Raw genomic sequence first — 18,505 nt, forward strand, 5'->3', positions numbered from 1 at the left:
AGGTGGTGTTGAAAGAGATTAAGAACGCATGTCTGCTAGATACACTATTCTAGTTAATCATCTCCTTGCTCCTTGGAATTTATTACCTTCCAATCTCATTTCAATTTAAATCCTTCATGGCTTGGAATGAAATTAAGGCTTTATTTCTCCAAGTCAGTCACTAGATGGAAGAGATAATCACTCCAGGATTATCTACCTAATGGAAGACTGATGGAATGAAATAGCCTGGCACTTGTCCCATCTCTTGTCTGCACTGGTGAGAAGTCTGATGGAGTGTTCTTTAGTGTTGTTGAGAAAAGATATGGGCTGAAATAAGCCTTTGTTACTGCTCACTGGTATCAGAGGGATAAAAGCCTTTTTCTGTTGATCCCATGCGCTTTGGGATATGCTACTTCACCCCATTAGCTTCTGGATCTTTTCTTCTGAAATGGCTTAAATGGTGTCTGAAACCACTGCTAGAGCAGAGGGATGGGGAACCTGGGTTGGAGCTGCTTTTTTCTTCTTTGGCAGCTGCGGTTCGTTTTGGTCTGAGGCTTTCCATTGGCAGTGTCCAAGGCCTCCCCAAACTGCTTCTGGTCATCAAAGTTATCCTCAACCAGGTGAGAATCCTGTGTCTTACCAATTCTTACCAATTTTGCAGTTCTTATACCCAGAAAGCCTATCAGCTCCTAGGAATTTTGTAAAACATAAATTTGGATTGAGTAGTTTGTTCTTACTTTGTATTGCATTATTTCAGTCAGTCACTTCATTTTGTTTTTTTCTCTTTGATTCATGTCTGAGATTGAAGCCTTCCAATGAGAAGGATAAATTGAAAGAACTGGATCTTGTCCTAGAGGAGTTACCCACTCCCTACTGTTTGTAGTCTTTCAAAGTTGAGTATTTTTTTAAATTGTATCAGTATTTCTTTGAAGGTGAAGAAGTATTTCTTTCTACCTTTGGGAAAGAGGTAGAAGCCTTTTCTGTGATGTTAAAATTTCTTCCATTTCAAAAAGAAGATTGGATAGGAAGTAAAAAATATTTTTTCCCTGGTCTTCTGCTGCTGTGTTTTGAGGAAGAATGTGATGATTTTGGAGAGGGAAAGATTCAATGATTTCCAGGGGCATTCTGGTGTTAGGGATTGTGGAAGTGGGTTGATAGTAAGGATAAAGGAGTTAATAACTGTGTTCATCTTCTAGTTTCTCAAATATTTTAAAAATTCCATTAAAAAGATAAGGTGTTGTTATCTTGTAGTTGAAAATGCACTAAAAAGGTATTCTGTTTAAAAAAAAATCTTTAGTTTTCTATTTAGTTGCTTGCTTTTTTCATTCAATTCATTCTCTTAATGAAGTCCTAGTAAGGCTCATATTGTCTGTGTAGTTATGTAAAATGCTTGTTTCTAGTTGGTGGAACTTTTGCGTTAGCAGTATCAGCAGTACATTAGTTGTGTAAGCTAAAGCATCTAAATCCTTTAAGTTTTTCCATTTTATTTTTGTAATGACTTTTAAAATTATCTCAGACTTATATAAATTCAATTAAAGAGGAATGTTTATGTTGCATTTTTATCTTGTTTGGTGCTGGCTCATTATGCCACATCTTTGCTTTGGAGCTTTCTTTGTACAGTTGCTATCAAATGCTTCACTCAAGCTCATTGCTCTCTACATCAGGGGATAGTTTTATTTTCTTTCTGTATAACAACCAACAGCTGTAGTATAACTTTAACTAAAGAACTGATTTTAGGTTTGAAGAGGTGATTATCTTCTTAGCAAAATCTTAATAAGCATATTTTCCAGTTTTTAAAGATACGTGATTTTCCTGGAGAATGGGAAAGAAAAAGTATTTGTCATATGGATGCCATAAGAGTTCCAGCACTTAGAAACTGTCATCGTTTCTCTGAACACAGCAAAAGAGATATAAAAGAGAAATGATGTAGTTGGTAACACTCAGAGCAGCCAGAAAGCATGCAGTAAGAACCTTTTAATTATAGAGATATGTTAAAGATTGGGGAACTGTACATTTCTTAAGGTGTGCTTCCATCAGAAAGCAGCCCAAATTTATAAAGTTATTTTAGCAACATTTAGTAATTAAAAAAAAAAAAAGAAAAATATGCATGTTGGTCTAGAAGCTCTGATTGAACCACTGGCATGCGATTACAGGCTTATAAGTTAGTCTGATTATCTTAGAAACATCTAAATGTACATGGAATAAACTTTTTTTACTAAACCACAGTTCTCTTCTAGAGAGTTGTCTTGCCAGTCTCAGTAGAATTCTGTCTTTGTATAGTCCAAATGATGGTTAATGTTTGTGAATCTTTTGGCTAGGTCTGAATTTTGAAATTTTTGGGTAGTATTCTTACAGCTGTCAGTAATGCTCTACTACTGGAACTTGTAATTCTGCTTCTAGAGTGAAGTTTCAGCATGTAGGAAGCAATTGCTGTAACTCTGTCCACACTAATCTTTGTTACAAAAAAAATTTGATAATGCTTTAAGGTTGTCAATATAACATTTTCTCTAGTGCACTTGGTAGGCTGCACTTAGCAAGAAAAATTAGTAGAAAACATGGATTTTCTCTTACATACAGTATCTTGAAAAATTGAGACTAGTTTTTTATTGTTGGAGAGCTTTTAGATAAGTTGGTTACATTTAGACTTTTGTTTGTTAAGCACTTTCTATGTAGAAACTATTGAGAAATTAGGGCTTATTAAAGTTGATGGTTGCTTATATCTAGTTTTGATCAAGACTGAGAGCATACAGACTTCTTATTTCTGCTCATGATTAAAACATTGTCTGTTCTTTCCCCACCCCCTTCTGCCTTAGCTTTGTTTTTGTTTTGAGAAAACTAAACTATGGTCTTAGCTGGAAATACAAAGGCCCTTGCTGTTTGGTGATAGCACAAGAAGTTCCTGTATCAAGGAAGCCTGTTTTGACAGTTCTGATTAGATATGCATGGCAGCAACTCTTTATAGAGGCTTACAGTCTTAGAAATGCCTGTGTCAGTACAGGGTTGAATAACTTTTGTTTCCTTGGGTGGCCAGAGAAGGACAGACACACACACACATGAAGAACATCTGGATACACTTGTCTGTATCCTTCAGTCCTAAGGGACTGAGTGGAGAACTTGATCATTGAGTGTACAGAACAGGTACTAGACCAGTAAACTAACAGGTCTTTTTTCCACTGTGTACAGTCCTGTTGAGGAAAGAGCACTAAAAATTTTCAGGTGGGGCCAAAAAAAGTTTTTTCCTTTATCTTGTAGTATAAGATCTAATAGGCACTTAAAGAAGGAGACTCAGTGTAGACTTTGTTGTTGTTGAGTTGTTGGCTAATGTTTAGAATTCATTGCCACAAGGATAGTGTTTATTTCCAAAAGTGATTGCACAAATTAGTAAGAGAAAGGTCTATCCATGCTATTAAACATGAAGTTGTCCTGCTGTTTCCAGGAGGTGGGAATTGGAGAGAGACCAGGGGAGTACCCGCAGGAACTTCTCTAGTCAGTTGATGTTGGCTTCTCTTGGTTGTAGGATGCCAAAATGGAGGGACCTCTGATATAAGTCAGGATGCTTATGAAGTCATTAGGAAATCCAAGTTTTTCAAATTTCAGTAATTTTAGCAAGACCAGGAGCTATACAATTTTATCACTGGATATTGTACATTTTTTCTTCTCCCTGAAAAAGGTGTGGTTTATTTTGAAGCAAATCAGATTCTGTTCAGCCTTTTGGTAAAACTCTTACTTGTTCTACCTGTAGGTGCTAAAAGTGGATGGTGCGTATGTTGCTGTGAAATTTCCAGGCACCTCCAATAATGCAAACTGTCAGAGCAGTTCTAACTCCGATCCTGATCCTTCTTCTCTCCTCCAAGACTGTAGGCTGCTCAGGATAGATGAACTGCAGGTATGTGTTTGTGAAACATGGAGGAAACAATCAGTATTTACAACTGTCAGCGCTATGTGTGCTTAATTGCAGCTTAAAATTTTACATCTGTTTTCAGGTTGTAAAAACCGGTGGAACTCCAAAAGTTCCTGACTGTTTTCAAAGAACACCCAAAAAGCTGTGTATTCCTGAAAAAACAGAGATCCTAGCAGTAAATGTAGATTCAAAAGGTAAGTAGGACTTAACCTATGAGTCCAAATCTGTTGGTTCCTTTATTACCTGTCTCTCATCCAGGTGAAAAACACCTACTTTCAAAATGACATAAACGGGTGCTTCCATTGATATTAGTACTTTCTTGAAAGTGCTTTAGTTAGGAGTTCTTTTACTGGATGCCATCCATAAAACACATTAACATTTTTCTTCATGTGTCTTTGAAGGAGTGCACGCTGTTCTGAAAACTGGGAACTGGGTTCGATACTGCATATTTGACCTTGCCACAGGAAAGGCTGAACAGGAAAATAATTTCCCTACTAGCAGCATTGCATTCTTGGGTCAGAATGAGAGAAGTGTTGCTATTTTTACAGCTGGACAGGTTTGTGGTTTTATTTCTCAATCATTTAACCTCACTGCACTTGACTTCTGTCATCTTTGAATGAGGTGGTAGAGCCTTCTGTAAGACTTTTCCAAAATATGGCAAAGAAATAGTTTTTCAAACAAGTTATGAAAAACTTGCTGCTACCTTTAATATTTTGATGGCACAAGGGCAATAGCAAACAACTTACCTAAGCACATCTTACTTAAACTCTACCTTGAATGTAAAAAAGGGGAGAAAAAAGGTGACAGAATGGTTCTTGGATCAGTATCAACTTGTTATCTTGCTGCATTTTGGAATGTGATCTAGCTATATTGTGGAGCTGGGTCAGATATAAATCCACTCTTGAAAATAAATGGAAATATTAACAAAGAAAAGAAATTAATCTGTAATTGACAGTACAGATTCACTAAAAATGATTGAAGTTTTGTGCAACTCTTCCACAAACGTGGCATACTTTGTTTAGGATAATTGAAAGAAACAGTTTTTGCAAAATAATTGAATTTGAATGTTTCATTTCAATATATTCAACTTTACTTGCAGCATTTAAGTAAGCTAAAAGTATAGTTACTATTTGTTTCACTAGTAATGTTAATTAATGAATGTTTATCAGAAGCAAGATATTTCTAGTAATATTTATTATGTTAAACAAATTTCAGACATTTGCAAAAGGGTATTTCCTATCTTATGTTGCACCACTTCTAATGATAGGAGTCAATGACTCTTAATGATAGGAGTCATTACTCCTATCCTAAATGAGAATCTTGGTTAAACTGTTGTAATTGTTGTCAGTTAAGAACTGGAACTTTTGGGAAGGATAATATTTATAAATTGTGGAAGCTTACTAATGAAACTTTTTTTCCCAAATGTAGGAATCGCCTATTATTCTTAGAGATGGAAATGGTACAATCTATCCAATGGCAAAAGATTGTATGGGTGGGATACGAGACCCTGACTGGCTTGATCTTCCACCTATCAGTAGTCTTGGAATGGGTGTTCATTCCTTAACAAATCTTCCTGCTAACTCGACCATCAAAAAGAAAGCTGCTATTATCATTATGGCTGTTGAGGTAAAATATTTTCTCTGCTATGGAATTACGTGCTTTTTTTTTCTCTTGCTATTATAGAGTTATACTTAAAGCAGCTTCATGTTTAGATACTGATTTGTGTTTTCACTATTTGAAAGAAGCTAATTTCAACTGAAGATTCTCTTAGAAACACAAAAACAACAAATTTACCAAGTAAAGTGAAAGACCCTTTTTTGGGGGAATGCATGACTTCTGTATCAGGCTTTTAATTAGTAGGGGTTTTTTAGGCATTGATTTTGAAATTATTACCTTTTTATATCTACTAACACCATGCAGTTTCGTTTGTCTCATGGGTGCACAGTTTTTCTCAGAGATCCAACAAGTTATTTTGGTTAGATCCCTGAGAATGCAATACTTCTTTATTTTTTTTTCCTATTTTTAAAAAATTGTCTATTTAGAGCATGTACTAGGAAACTAGGAGAGGAAAGTGAAGGTTTTTTCACTTGAATCACCTGTAGAGTTCTGTCCTCATCAGTGATGTTGTATGAGTAGTTCTGCTATGAATTTCTATGTCATACTTGTAAAATCTCGTCAGTAATTTGTTAGCTGTGCTGTGTGTTCTGCTGCCACCTGGAGGTACTGTGTACCTGTTAGACTGAGATTGATTTCACAGTGAAGTAGTATTCCATCATTATGGAAAAACTGATTATGTATGGGGTTGAACCTCCCAGACCTTCAACAGCTTCTAATCATTCACTTTTCAGCACATAAATAATTAGTTTAAAAAGAACTAGGTTAGAACTCATTCGTGTACATACTTAGGCTTTTTCAGCTGTATCACTTTTCCCACGTTACATGGAGCTATGAAATGGAAGTAATCTATCTTAAGAATCCAACTGTGAAGCCAAAGGAATGCTTTTGTGAGCCTGATGGCATCTGCTGCTCCATTCCTTTTGCTTGTCTGTGCCTGAATGCACACAACTCTGTTTTTAACAGTGCTATAATTGAGATGGTGAATATTCTGAACAGCTCCTGCAGTAACTTCCAGCCAGTGTTGGAGATTAAGACCTTCGTATTATTTTCAAAATTAGAAGAAAATCAGAAGTATTTATGGAGCTTATATCTACATTTTGTGCTTCACATTTCTAAAATATTTTATTCTTTTGAGTACAGAAACAAACATTGATGCAGCACATTCTTCGATGTGACTATGAGGCTTGCAGACAATACCTGATGAATCTTGAACAAGCAGTTGTGTTGGATCAGAATCCACAAATGCTGCAGACGTTCCTTGGCCATAGATGTGATGGAAACCGTAATATTCTGCATGCCTGTGTGTCTGTATGCTTTCCAACCAGCAACAAGGAAACAAAAGAGGAAGAGGGTGAGCTCAACAATATAATGAAAATAATTAAAAAAATATTTTCATGCATTTTCAAGAAAATATGAAATAAAGGCTGCATTCTTCATATATGGATATATTAAAACTTAGCACCTAAAATGTGCTCTGCCATTTCAAAGGTGCTGAGACAACATTTGTATTACTTTCATAAAGTTTTATGAGAATTTTATAAGAATTCAATAGTTACAAGCAATAAGCTGTTTAAATTGATTGTAAAAACTTTTGGCATTCACATGTTAATTTTAGATGAAAAAAGTATTTTTCTACCTTTGTATCACTAGTAAAATTTATGAGAAATGGTATTTAATAATTTTGAAGTGTTGTAGAGTATGTTAATGCCTTCAATTAGAAATGCTACTTGTCATTGATACGTATTAAGAAATGTGGAAGAATGACCTATTAATGCCAGTTACTGACACCATTTTAAAATACTGTTATGTAAAAAGCATGTTAACAGAGCAAGGTTGCTAAGTCAAGCACTCAAAGAATAGCAGAATTAAGTTTACCCCTGTGCTGTACACGGGTATGCATTGTGAAATGGTCTTTAATTACACCGTCATACTATTTTTTCCACAGGACTACCTCATTCAGTGCACAAGATGGACGGTGCTCACCGAATGGGTAGCTATTCAATATTTCTTTTTATCCTCATCATTCAGTGTGTGGCCCCATTCCTTACTCTTGCACACCATACAAACCCTGCACTGAATAAAGAATTAACTTCCTTGTGGGATTTTTGTATGGTGCTGTCATTGAATTTTAGTCATTTATAGACTTTAATTGTTTCTCATATCCCTATTTATAAAATGGGGGTAATGTGCAGCTTTCTCATCTCTTGCTTGAAATTTTATTATAGCTTGAAGTTTTTCTGTATTCAAAGCTATTAACTAATTTTGAGCTTTACATTTGAGAAGCCTAGGGCCTGATTTTGAGTAGGTGTTACTTCAAAACACTGAATTCTACAACTGGATTAATTGTAGTTTTAGTTGTGCTGTGAATGTTAATTATTTCTGTGAGTTGGGCACCTTTTAGGTGTCCAAAAATGAGTAAAATGTATCACAATCGTGTGTAAAAACTTGTTTCACAAAGTTCTGTGTGCTGATAGATGTGTCAGAAATAGGTTCTGTTTTTCCAAAGCGATGTTCAGTGGCATTAAGCACAACACAATGTTTCCACTTATCCTTCCAAAGCTGTTGCTGCCTTAATACACCTCTCCCTAACATTGCAGCAAACAAGGCATAAACAGCCTGCTTTCTGTACAACCCTTCATCTTTAGTGTGTCGTCCATCCTGTGCACTGATTGAGGCAGGGGTATTGTTGCTGGGCGCAGGGCGGGTGGGGTGACAAAACAATCCGAGACAAAAAACCCAAACCAAAATAAACAAACAAAACCTGTGTAACTGAAGATTGTTTTACTATAAGCACACAAGGAAGTTGAAATAAGGATGCATAGGCAAACTTAATCTGACTTTTCCTAATTTGAGTGCTTGTATTTGCAACCTTGGCATTTTTTTCAGTAACTTCATTTGGGTGTAATCTGTCTAAAAAATGAAAAATATGAACTTGATAGACTTGTGACACTCCTCTGCCTCTCTCTTTTTCCCTCATAAAACTTGTCCTTGAAGGAGATTCATATCTTTAGATTCAGGTCACATTTAGCTTCCATTGTAACTGTTAGTGATGGATATTAGGAGAAGCTTATTTTCTGTTTATCATCTGGAGGGCTGTGGTGACTTATGTTACTGTCTGTGAGTTACATGGTGATCTCTTAAAATGTAAAAGAAGTTTGATTTATAAGTAAAGGCTTCAATTCCAGACATATAGATAGGATGTTTCTTAAGAATTTCTTAACAATTTAGTGCCACTTCCTGGCTAGTACCTGCTTGAGATACTTCACTCTTGTTCATACAGATTTCTTCTTAAGTGCCAGAAAGGAAATACTGAGGGCAGGGATAAGCTTTTTTTTTTTTTTTCCTTCTTTCTCACATCCTGTGCCTAGTTTTGCTATAGCTCCTGCAGTGTTAGATAAATGATAAATGAATTGCAGGCCAAGTGGCCCCAGACCTGAAAAGCTGGGGGAAAGCTGCTCTGTTTCTGTGAATTGATATCTCCTCAGTCTTGCCAATAGAAAGGATCTTGGGAAAAGCATGTCTAAAAGAAATGTCCAAAGCATGTGAAATCATTAAAAAGTTCTGATACTGAATTTCAGCTAATGTCACTGAACACATAAAATCTGGGGGATTTTGCCTGGGTAACTGGGATGGATTTCATTAGACAGTAGAACAGCAAATCACCCATTAGAGCCAAAGCATTTATAATTGATGGTTCTCCAAAAGCAAATGCTAACTTTGTAAGTGGAACAGTGAAAATTCAGTTACAGATCACTTTCTCCAGAACTTTCTCTCCTCTGCAGAGAACGGTTGTATTGCTTGAGGGATCACTCTCAAGAGCTGTGACCCCTTGTGTGAGAGGTCCAGAAGTGATGGGTCGTGAGTTACGAGAGCTAGTGGGTCTGAGAAAGGAGTACAGCACAAATACAATGGCAATTCATTTAGAGCTACAAATCAACTTGTAGCTAGGGGCACAAGAGTAGTATTCTGTCACTGCTAACTGTTTAATAATTGTCTGCTTTGGGTAGTTGGTGATTTTTGTCTAATAAGCCTGCACACATGCTTGTGAACAAGCAAAACCTGTTTTACTTAGGGTTGTGATGAGTGGAAATATTTAAAGAATAACCTTACTGTAACAGCTGACACACAGTCAGATTACCTTATTCTTTCTTTCTTTGAATGAAAGGTATTAATAGTACATTCCTGTTTAAAAAAAAGGGAAAAAAGGGAACTGTCACTGGTGAAGATAAGTGTGCAGAGATTGGTGAGTCTGTTTGAAAAGCCTTTGAATAGAAAGTGAGCACTAGCCCTTGCAACTTTGAAAGCACTAGCCCTGAAAGAATGATCAGAGTCACTTTAAGGAAATACTTTCTTTGTTCAGAAATACACCTAGTCCTCATTATGAGTAGAACTGGTAGGTGTTATGATGCTTAGGGTTGTAGATGTTAGAAGAAATGCTAGTTATTTCTGATGTAAGTGGGTTGTACTGCTGTCTTATACTCCAAACATAGTTCTCCTAAACATGTTCATACCCAGAGTGTGTATATTACAAGCCCACACATTTGCGTTGTTCATGGATGCTCACTGTGAAGTGTGGTTTGTTTTCTTGTTCTCCTGGTCTAGTGTTTCAATGTGGGTTGTTTTGGTGCTCTTGTTTGTTTATGTGTTTTTGTGTGTTTTTATTGTTGTTTTTGTTTGTATTTTGTTTGTTTTGTTTCCTTTGGTTTTTTTATAATTTTTATCAAGGCTTTATTGAGGCCTTGACTCAGCAGGTGTCTGGAATCAGTTACATGATAGGACCTTGTCTGTTGATGATACTGAAAGCTTGTACAGAATCATTATTAAGCTCATCTAAAATAAAATTTTGTATATGAACCTAGTCTGTCTCTCTAAATGTAAAAAAACCCAAAAAATAGTGACTTTCCATATTTTATACTTCTTTCTTATAATTTTCCCAAGTAAAATTTTAATACTGACACTTTTCTAAATTTTTCAGAAGCAGAGCGCTCTGAAAGGAACACGTTTGCTGAGAGGCTCTCAGCTGTGGAAGCTATTGCAAATGCAATCTCTGTGGTGTCAAGTAATGGTCCAGGAAATAGGGCAGGATCATCAAGCAGCAGGAGGTAAACTGAGTAATGCTTTCTTCTTGTTTTCTGAATGCTAATTTCTGTATTAACTACCAATCTGTTATTAATTCTTTCCTTCAGTCTAGTTTAAGAATTGGCCTCTGTTGCTATCTTAAAATTGGATTTCACTTCTTTAAACACCAAACTAGAGCTCTAGAAGGTTTTTTTAGCCCTTTTTTGTGTGAGAACTAATGGTGGGATATTTCTAATCTAATCTTGTTTTCTGGGGTTCGTGCTTTGTCTGTCAATTGTGAAGTGGAAATGTTGCTCCTTGTGGGGAAAGGGAATTTGAGGATAAGCTCTAGTGTTCTTTACCAAGAAGTTTTAAGTATCACAGAACTATCATCACCATCACAGCGATGGTGTCTAGGCTTGTTTTAAGAGAATTTCTGAGGAAGATGGTCAATTAAGCAGATGAAAAATAGTGAGACCAACATAACAGCACTGGGGAAGAATTTAAGTTGATTCATTTTATTATAAGCAGTCATTAAAAAGAAATTCTATCAAGACCTGTATTTTTATCCTTTCATTGACCTCTTCTTGTCGTTAGATTTTAAAAAGCAGTAGCAACAAGAGCAAATCTTTGCAAAAGCTTAACACTCCTGGCAATGAGCTTGGGCTGAAAGGAATGTCAGATAGCAGTAAGAATGCCCATCAGCTGCTTCCTGCAAAAGGCAGTGCTGTGGTGCCTAGGGATGTATTCTGGGCTCAGATCTAAAGCATTGCTGCGTGAGTCCTCTTCCAGAGCTAAAACATTCTGGTGCAACAAAAATGTAATGAAAAATACCTCTTGGATCATTCTTATTTATGCTGAAATATAATGGTGATAAGAGGAGTTTGATGCCCTTTTTCAGTGTGAAATTTTTCTTAAATGTGTTCTAATTAAAAATGAAAATGATAGTATTTCTGCCTTGGTTTTGTATTTAGTTTGAGATTAAGGGAAATGATGAGAAGATCCTTGAGAGCTGCTGGATTGGGCAGGCATGAAGCTGGTGCTTCATCAAGCGATCACCAAGACCCAGTTTCTCCACCAATAGCTCCTCCCAGCTGGGTTCCAGATCCTCCTGCAATGGATCCAGGTAAACCTGCTCATATATCACATTAGACTGTAGAAGGAGAGATTTGATAAAGAACCGATGGCTTTTAAGGTGAACAATAACTTATTTCAGTCTCACACTGTAATCTGTCTAATGCCATTGAGGCAGCAAGTGTTCATTGAGATAACTTGAAGAGTTTACTGAAGACTTAACAGCTGTTTTTTAATCCAGTATATGTCTCTTTAATGCTGGTGTCAAACTGCTGGGAAGTCTGCTTTGTAATGCTGAGTTACATTACAGACCTAGGAATGTGGCCGTTTGTGGGAAAGATTGCCAGTTAAATACAGTAAACCTGCAGTGTGTTAGACATTGCAGCAAGAGCATGTTGTTAGGGATGTTTTTATGTATTGATATACATCCTGCTGTTCTGTTTACTGAAAGATGGTGACATTGATTTTATCCTGGCCCCCGCTGTGGGATCTCTTACCACAGCAGCGACTGGCACCGGCCAAGGACCCAGCACCTCCACAATACCAGGTGAGGACATACTGCTTATTTGATTATGCTTTAGAATGAAAATTATCTCAAAAGCTGTCTTTGCTTGCACAGACTTTCTGCATATGAAAATGCCTCTTATCAGATGAAGACTGGATTGAAGCAGAATCTCTCAAGTGTGCAGAAAGTAAATGAAGCACCATACTATGTTTTATGTAAAAATATACATAGAGAGTGACAAATATGTAAAACTATGGAAATCAGTATGAAATTGGGATTACCCTCTGTATTTAAAATATAATTTGAAACTGAAATTTACAGTACTTTAGTGAAGTATTGCTGAAACCACTGAATAGTCAAGTTACCAGTTATTCACCGTAGTGAATTACTTGCTTTTAGCAGGAAGTAATTTTTTGAGGAAAACCAGTTTCTCTGCAATTTTTTTTTCTTACTGCAGGTCCTTCTACAGAACCCTCTGTAGTGGAATCAAAGGATCGGAAGGCAAATGCTCATTTCATACTGAAATTGCTGTGTGATAGCGTTGTTCTACAGCCTTATCTTCGAGAATTGCTGTCGGCTAAGTAAGGATTTTCATGAGAGTTCTCACTATCTTTTGTAATGTTATACTACCTTAAATTAATTACACAGAAACCTTTTTAAAAAAGTTACATAAAGGCCTGCTAGTTAAAATTGAGAATGTTAGAATACAGCTGTATTGTGTCCTGCCATCCTTTAAAAGTATGTCTGTTTCAGAGAAGTAAAATAAAGAAGAGTGCTTATTCACTCTGTGGTTTTTCTGTTTGTTCAAGATCAGTGGTGCTAAGTTTTCATGTATTTTCATCCTACGTCTCCTGTTACAATGAAACAAATTCAGTGTTTTAACTTATCTGTTGGGTTTTTTTTGCCTAGGGATGCGAGAGGCATGACACCATTTATGTCAGCAGTTAGTGGCCGGGCATATCCTGCTGCAATTACAATTCTAGAAACTGCACAGAAAATTGCTAAAGGTACAACAGGTTAAGTGATTATTAGTGTGTGGCTTCCTTCTGAACTTTGGCATGTGTGCAGAGTCATTACTAACACTGTAGATTGCTGCATGTTTTGGAAATTTTGCTATTATGGAGTATCTTTCTCTTTTGCAGTTTGTATATTGCAGAAGATTTCTATGAATATTATTGCTTTTGTGCTCTTTATAGTCTTTTTGGCATTTCATTGTTTTATAAACCAGTGGATTAAGGTACTATTTTTTGGTAGCACAGTTGTATCACATGGAACTTTTCTGTTGAAATTGAAAAAACCTGATACGATACAGTGATATGCCAAGCTAGATCCTATTCCTGAAAAGACTTCTGTACAAACAAATATTTTGTGACTCTCTTGTAATGCTGGTATTTAATTTTTTGTGAGAAATAAGTGAAATTGAATTTAGGGAAAAACTTCAGCACATCAGAACTTGTCACACCACAGTTGTGTAGGACTTTGTGTGGGACAAGAATACTCCTTTTAAGAGTATGGTCTATAGTCCTTCAAAATGGTGATTCATTGAATTGCCTAAAGTATTAGTGAATTTTAAACTGGGGAAGAGATAATGATTGTGGTTTTCAGTCAGGAATTTGCAGTGGCTTCTTTAAGAAATAATGTGACAAGCAGAAAGTTTTCTCAAAAAGCTGTAACAGGTTTTATTCAAACTTCTAATACTGTATGGCATTTTGTAATGGCAAGCATCTGTCAAGAATAGATTATTTTGCTGGATATTTTTGGGGTTTTTTGGGGGGGGTTGTTTTTAATGCTGTTATTCTATTATTTTAGCTGAAGCAACTTCCAGTGAAAAAGAAGACGATGTGTTTATGGGGATGGTTTGTCCTTCTGGTACAAATCCAGATGACTCTCCTTTGTATGTTTTGTGTTGTAATGATACATGCAGTTTTACCTGGACTGGTGCAGAACATATTAATCAAGTAAGCTTTTTTTTTTTTAAAGCAAATAGGAGTGTGTTTCAACCATGTATTGTATTAGTCTACTAACCTGATTTTTAAATTATTAATTACATTGTTTAAGTTACTGTGACTTTTAAGTCTGGTGTAAGTACTGCCTCCCCAGACTGCTACGTAGTCCCAAAGCTGACTGTGTTCCTCACAACATGGTTGTTACTGGGTGTGGGGTTTCCCCTCTGGCTAACTTTGGCAAGAATTTTGATGGTCATGGCTCTTAGAAATCACTGCATATTCTAACGTAACAACTAAGTTTCACTTTCTAGAACTGACCTACTTCTAAGTTTAAGCATCAATTCAAACAAGTGCAGTTTTGTTGTAACATGAAATAGTGTGAGATTGCAAGCACTGTAAGGAAAAAAACTATACATAATACTTCTTTTCCCCCCCCTTTTTTTTAGGATATATTTGAATGCCGAACATGTGGCCTGTTGGAATCACTTTGTTGTTGCACAGAATGTGCAAGGGTCTGTCACAAAGGACATGACTGCAAGTAAGTATTGTGTTCCGTTTCTTAAAATTAAATCAGTATTTTGTGGTTTCCTTTGTCTACTGATACTTAATAATTTTTTTCATTGTTTGAAGTGTTCCAAACTTGAAGAAGATAACAGAAGATTAATGAAATAATTTTGTGTCTACTCTATATTTAATAAGTCAGAATTGCAAGAGTAACCTGAAGTGGTTTTGTACTTTCCACTTCGTAGTATTTAGAGTAAAGGAATAATTTTCAAAGTGCATAATACTGTGAGAATATTATATCTAAATAATGCTGTGTTTTCATTTTGGGTGCCCCTCAGAGTTTTATGAATCTTGATGACAGATCATTCTTGTGAATTTTTGGAAAGAAATGTAGGATATTAGTCTTTTAAAAATCAACTGTAACAAAGGGAAAAGTGAGCAAACAATCAAGAAATCTCAGATCAACCTGGCCCAAAGCTTTGAAGCTGCATGTGTTCTGTGCTGCTGTTACAGGGTGTAAAAGTTACAGCATCAATATCCTAGCTTTAATGAGTTAACAAATGCAACTAAAATATATATTCTCAGTACCATAACAGATTTTACTACATGTCATGAGTATTTTCAGCTTAACTTTCTTGGATGGAGGCTGTTTTAGGGAAGAATAAGTGACCTTGGATGAGTTTTACTAAGACAGTATATAAAGCTCTGTAGTGAAACTGCCCTCTCAAGATGAGCGTAGGAAACATGGGTGACAAATGTCAAGTGGTGCCACATACAAAATCTGTATTTCTCTTTTTTAAGCTAGGTTTTGGCATTTTGCTGGTATCAGAAACAAAAAGCTGCAGAAAGAAATCTAAGCATGTACACTAACACCCTCAGTTTGTGTAGAAAAGATTTGATATGTTACTGAACAGTGTTGCAGTTCACCTTTTCTATTTCTTGTAGGCTCAAACGAACATCCCCAACAGCCTACTGTGATTGCTGGGAAAAGTGCAAGTGTAAAACACTAATTGCTGGACAAAAGTCTGCTCGCCTTGATCTCCTTTACCGCCTGCTTACCACCACAAATCTTGTTACCATGCCAAATAGCAGGCAAGTTCATATTAGCATTGACTAGGGCAGAATTTTAAAAATTAATTTCTAAATATATGTGGTATATTGTATTTCCACGAACAATTTTTTCATTACAGGGGAGAACATCTGCTGTTGTTTTTAGTACAGACAGTTGCCAGGCAAACTGTAGAACACTGCCAGTACAGACCACCCAGAATCAGGGAAGATCGTAATCGTAAGACTGCAAATCCTGAAGGTAAGAGCTGTTTCAGTGAAATAAATGGCAAATTCCACATTTCAGTACCTCTTCCTTATGCTTTCTTGGGTTTTTTTGTTTTATCTGTCTAGATTCTGATATGCCTGATCATGATTTAGAACCTCCTCGTTTTGCCCAGCTAGCACTGGAACGTGTTTTACAAGACTGGAATGCACTGAAGTCCATGATCATGTTTGGCTCCCAGGAAAATAAAGACCCGTGTGTATCTACACATAGTTGTTGATGTAAAGTTTGATCTAATACTTGACACCTACTGACTTACATAAATTTATTTCATTTCTTATTGTTTTTTCCAAGTCTTAGTGCAAGCAGTAGGATAGGTCATCTTCTGCCTGAAGAGCAAGTTTACCTTAATCAGCAAAGTGGAACTATTCGCTTGGACTGTTTTACACACTGCCTTATTGTCAAATGTACAGCAGACATTTTGGTAAGCACTTTTAGGCATGTTTTACATAGGTTTTCTGAATAACATGATATTATAAGGTATCTCAGGTCATGTGCTTGGAAACTAATTTGAAAATAACTTCAAGTTAATCTTGGTTTTGTGAATTTATACTGTTATGACTGTGATCTCCCTTTGAGTCTTAATCTCTCTTGTTTCATGCTTCAAAATTGCACACAACTAATAAGTTGTAATGACCTCTTTCTTCAGCTGTTAGATACTTTGCTGGGTACTCTGGTAAAGGAACTACAGAACAAGTATACTCCAGGACGCAGAGAAGAAGCTATTGCTGTTACAATGAGATTCCTGCGTTCTGTGGCAAGAGTGTTTGTCATTCTTAGTGTGGAGATGGCTTCCTCCAAAAAGAAAAAGTAAGTGGTGAAGATGTGTGTTGGTTGTGGTGGTTTTTTTCTTTATTTACGTTTTTCTTCCTATATAATGAGTTGATAAAAATCAGCAATAGGCAGAAACATCTGAATTGCTTTGTATTCTGTATACAGATTTGGAAAGTTGCACAATAGCTGCTGGTATGTCATGTAACTTCTTAATGCAGTGCTTGTTAAACTTGCATGTTCATACCAAACCTTTTGTTTACAGTGTCAGGGTTTTGGAAATAGGTTTTTTAAGCATAATAAAATTACAGTGTATGGTTGGTTGTCAGTAGCAGATTTAGATATCGAACCTTAGTCTTGAATTATTGAATGATCAATGTTTTTCACTGACTTGAATAGGTGCATATTGTTTCTATACACGCAAATGCATGTATCTCTTAAAGATGATTTTTTGAGAAAAAAATTAGGACAATTAATATTGCCATGAAGTTTTTTGGGAAAAAAAAGATATATTTGACATTTATCTTTCTGTATTTTATCCCCCAGCAATTTTATTCCACAGCCAATTGGAAAATGTAAACGTGTATTTCAGGCATTATTGCCCTATGCTGTTGAAGAGTTGTGCAATGTAGCAGAATCTCTAATTATTCCAGTCAGGATGGGAATTGCACGTCCTACAGCACCCTTTACCCTTGCTAGTACTAGTATAGATGCCATGCAGGGAAGTGAAGAACTGTTTTCCGTGGAGCCTCTGCCACCCAGACCATCATCTGACCAGTCTAGCAGGTAAAACTTGTTAAAGCTTACTATCTGTTCTTTTCAAAGATTTCTTAAAGGTGGTTTTATTTTGGAGTTTTTGTTAGCTTTGCATTAAGTGATATCCAGAGGTCCAAATTGACTTTTTTGAGGATTTATTTTTAGATATTTTTCTTTTAAGTTCTAGTCAATCTCAGTCATCCTACATAATAAGGAATCCTCAGCAAAGACGAATCAGCCAGTCACAACCAGTTCGTGGCAGGGATGAAGAACAAGATGATATTGTTTCAGCTGATGTAGAAGAGGTCAGTTTTCTTTTTGTACTTTTTTTTTTCATCTCAATATAGCACACCCATGCTTTGACATCTGAATCTGAAATCTATGCATCTGATTTGAAAAAGATGTTAAGTAGTACTTAATGAACTCTTACAGTGCTGTAAGTGTTTTTAATAGAACTTTGTAATTGTTGTTTTCTATTTTATTTTACCCTGTTTAAAAGGTTTTAAAGTCTTTCAGCACATGGCAGCTATTATGTAGGTTCTGTTAGAGAGCTAGAGGGTTTTTCAGCAGATAATAGCAGATAATACCTCTTCAGTATTTAGAAGCTAACTGTTGATTTTGTAGTCAGTTTTATCCTTATAGCATTAAAATCTAACATCCAAAGCTGTTTTATTTGTGTATGTGATTTTTTTTCCCACAACACTATAAACTGTACAGCCATGTACAACTACTGTGGCTGTAAGTTCATTTTTTTGTTCACATCAGTTCAATTGTGACGTCATCTTTCTAAGATGTGTTTTTTTAAATCAAGCTTTGCACTCTGTTTTGGAAAACTCATAGATTCTCTGATATTGAAGATAGTTTGGCATAGTATCACGATCTCTTTCCAGGTTGAGGTGGTTGAGGGGGTGGCAGGTGAAGAAGACCATCATGATGAACAGGAAGAACATGGTGAAGAAAATGCTGAAGCAGAAGGACAACATGATGAGCATGATGAGGATGGTATGTATAATGTACATCCTGCACATTTACTGCTTGAGTGAGAAAACAATGCATCAAAA

General features: G+C 36.1%; 1 protein-coding gene across 11 annotated transcripts in view; it reads left to right on the forward strand.

Annotated features, from left to right (window-relative positions):
• The window catches only part of UBR5 (ubiquitin protein ligase E3 component n-recognin 5), an 85,739-nt gene that overhangs the window by 47,265 nt on the left and 19,969 nt on the right, over positions 1-18,505 (forward strand). For 6 of the 11 annotated variants that reach the window (XR_010997029.1, XM_068183537.1, XM_068183556.1 and 3 more), the window contains 21 exons: positions 3,722-3,865; positions 3,963-4,074; positions 4,282-4,436; positions 5,309-5,506; positions 6,638-6,848; positions 7,443-7,487; positions 10,473-10,599; positions 11,530-11,681; positions 12,081-12,176; positions 12,592-12,715; positions 13,044-13,141; positions 13,944-14,092; positions 14,527-14,618; positions 15,530-15,676; positions 15,775-15,893; positions 15,986-16,112; positions 16,212-16,341; positions 16,567-16,727; positions 17,235-17,474; positions 17,626-17,749; positions 18,335-18,446. Coding sequence is in view for 10 of the 11 variants with exons in the window: in XM_068183537.1 (XP_068039638.1) it covers positions 3,722-3,865; positions 3,963-4,074; positions 4,282-4,436; positions 5,309-5,506; positions 6,638-6,848; positions 7,443-7,487; positions 10,473-10,599; positions 11,530-11,681; positions 12,081-12,176; positions 12,592-12,715; positions 13,044-13,141; positions 13,944-14,092; positions 14,527-14,618; positions 15,530-15,676; positions 15,775-15,893; positions 15,986-16,112; positions 16,212-16,341; positions 16,567-16,727; positions 17,235-17,474; positions 17,626-17,749; positions 18,335-18,446 (2,863 nt within the window). In the remaining variant the exon portion in view is untranslated. The remainder of the gene's footprint in view (positions 1-3,721; positions 3,866-3,962; positions 4,075-4,281; positions 4,437-5,308; positions 5,507-6,637; positions 6,849-7,442; positions 7,488-10,472; positions 10,600-11,529; positions 11,682-12,080; positions 12,177-12,591; positions 12,716-13,043; positions 13,142-13,943; positions 14,093-14,526; positions 14,619-15,529; positions 15,677-15,774; positions 15,894-15,985; positions 16,113-16,211; positions 16,342-16,566; positions 16,728-17,234; positions 17,475-17,625; positions 17,750-18,334; positions 18,447-18,505) is intronic. The other 5 variants (XM_068183565.1, XM_068183582.1, XM_068183548.1 and 2 more) reach the window with 4 other exon arrangements.

The sequence above is a fragment of the Anomalospiza imberbis genome, chromosome 1, assembly GCF_031753505.1.
Source record: "Anomalospiza imberbis isolate Cuckoo-Finch-1a 21T00152 chromosome 1, ASM3175350v1, whole genome shotgun sequence".
NCBI classification, from domain to species: domain Eukaryota; kingdom Metazoa; phylum Chordata; class Aves; order Passeriformes; family Viduidae; genus Anomalospiza; species Anomalospiza imberbis.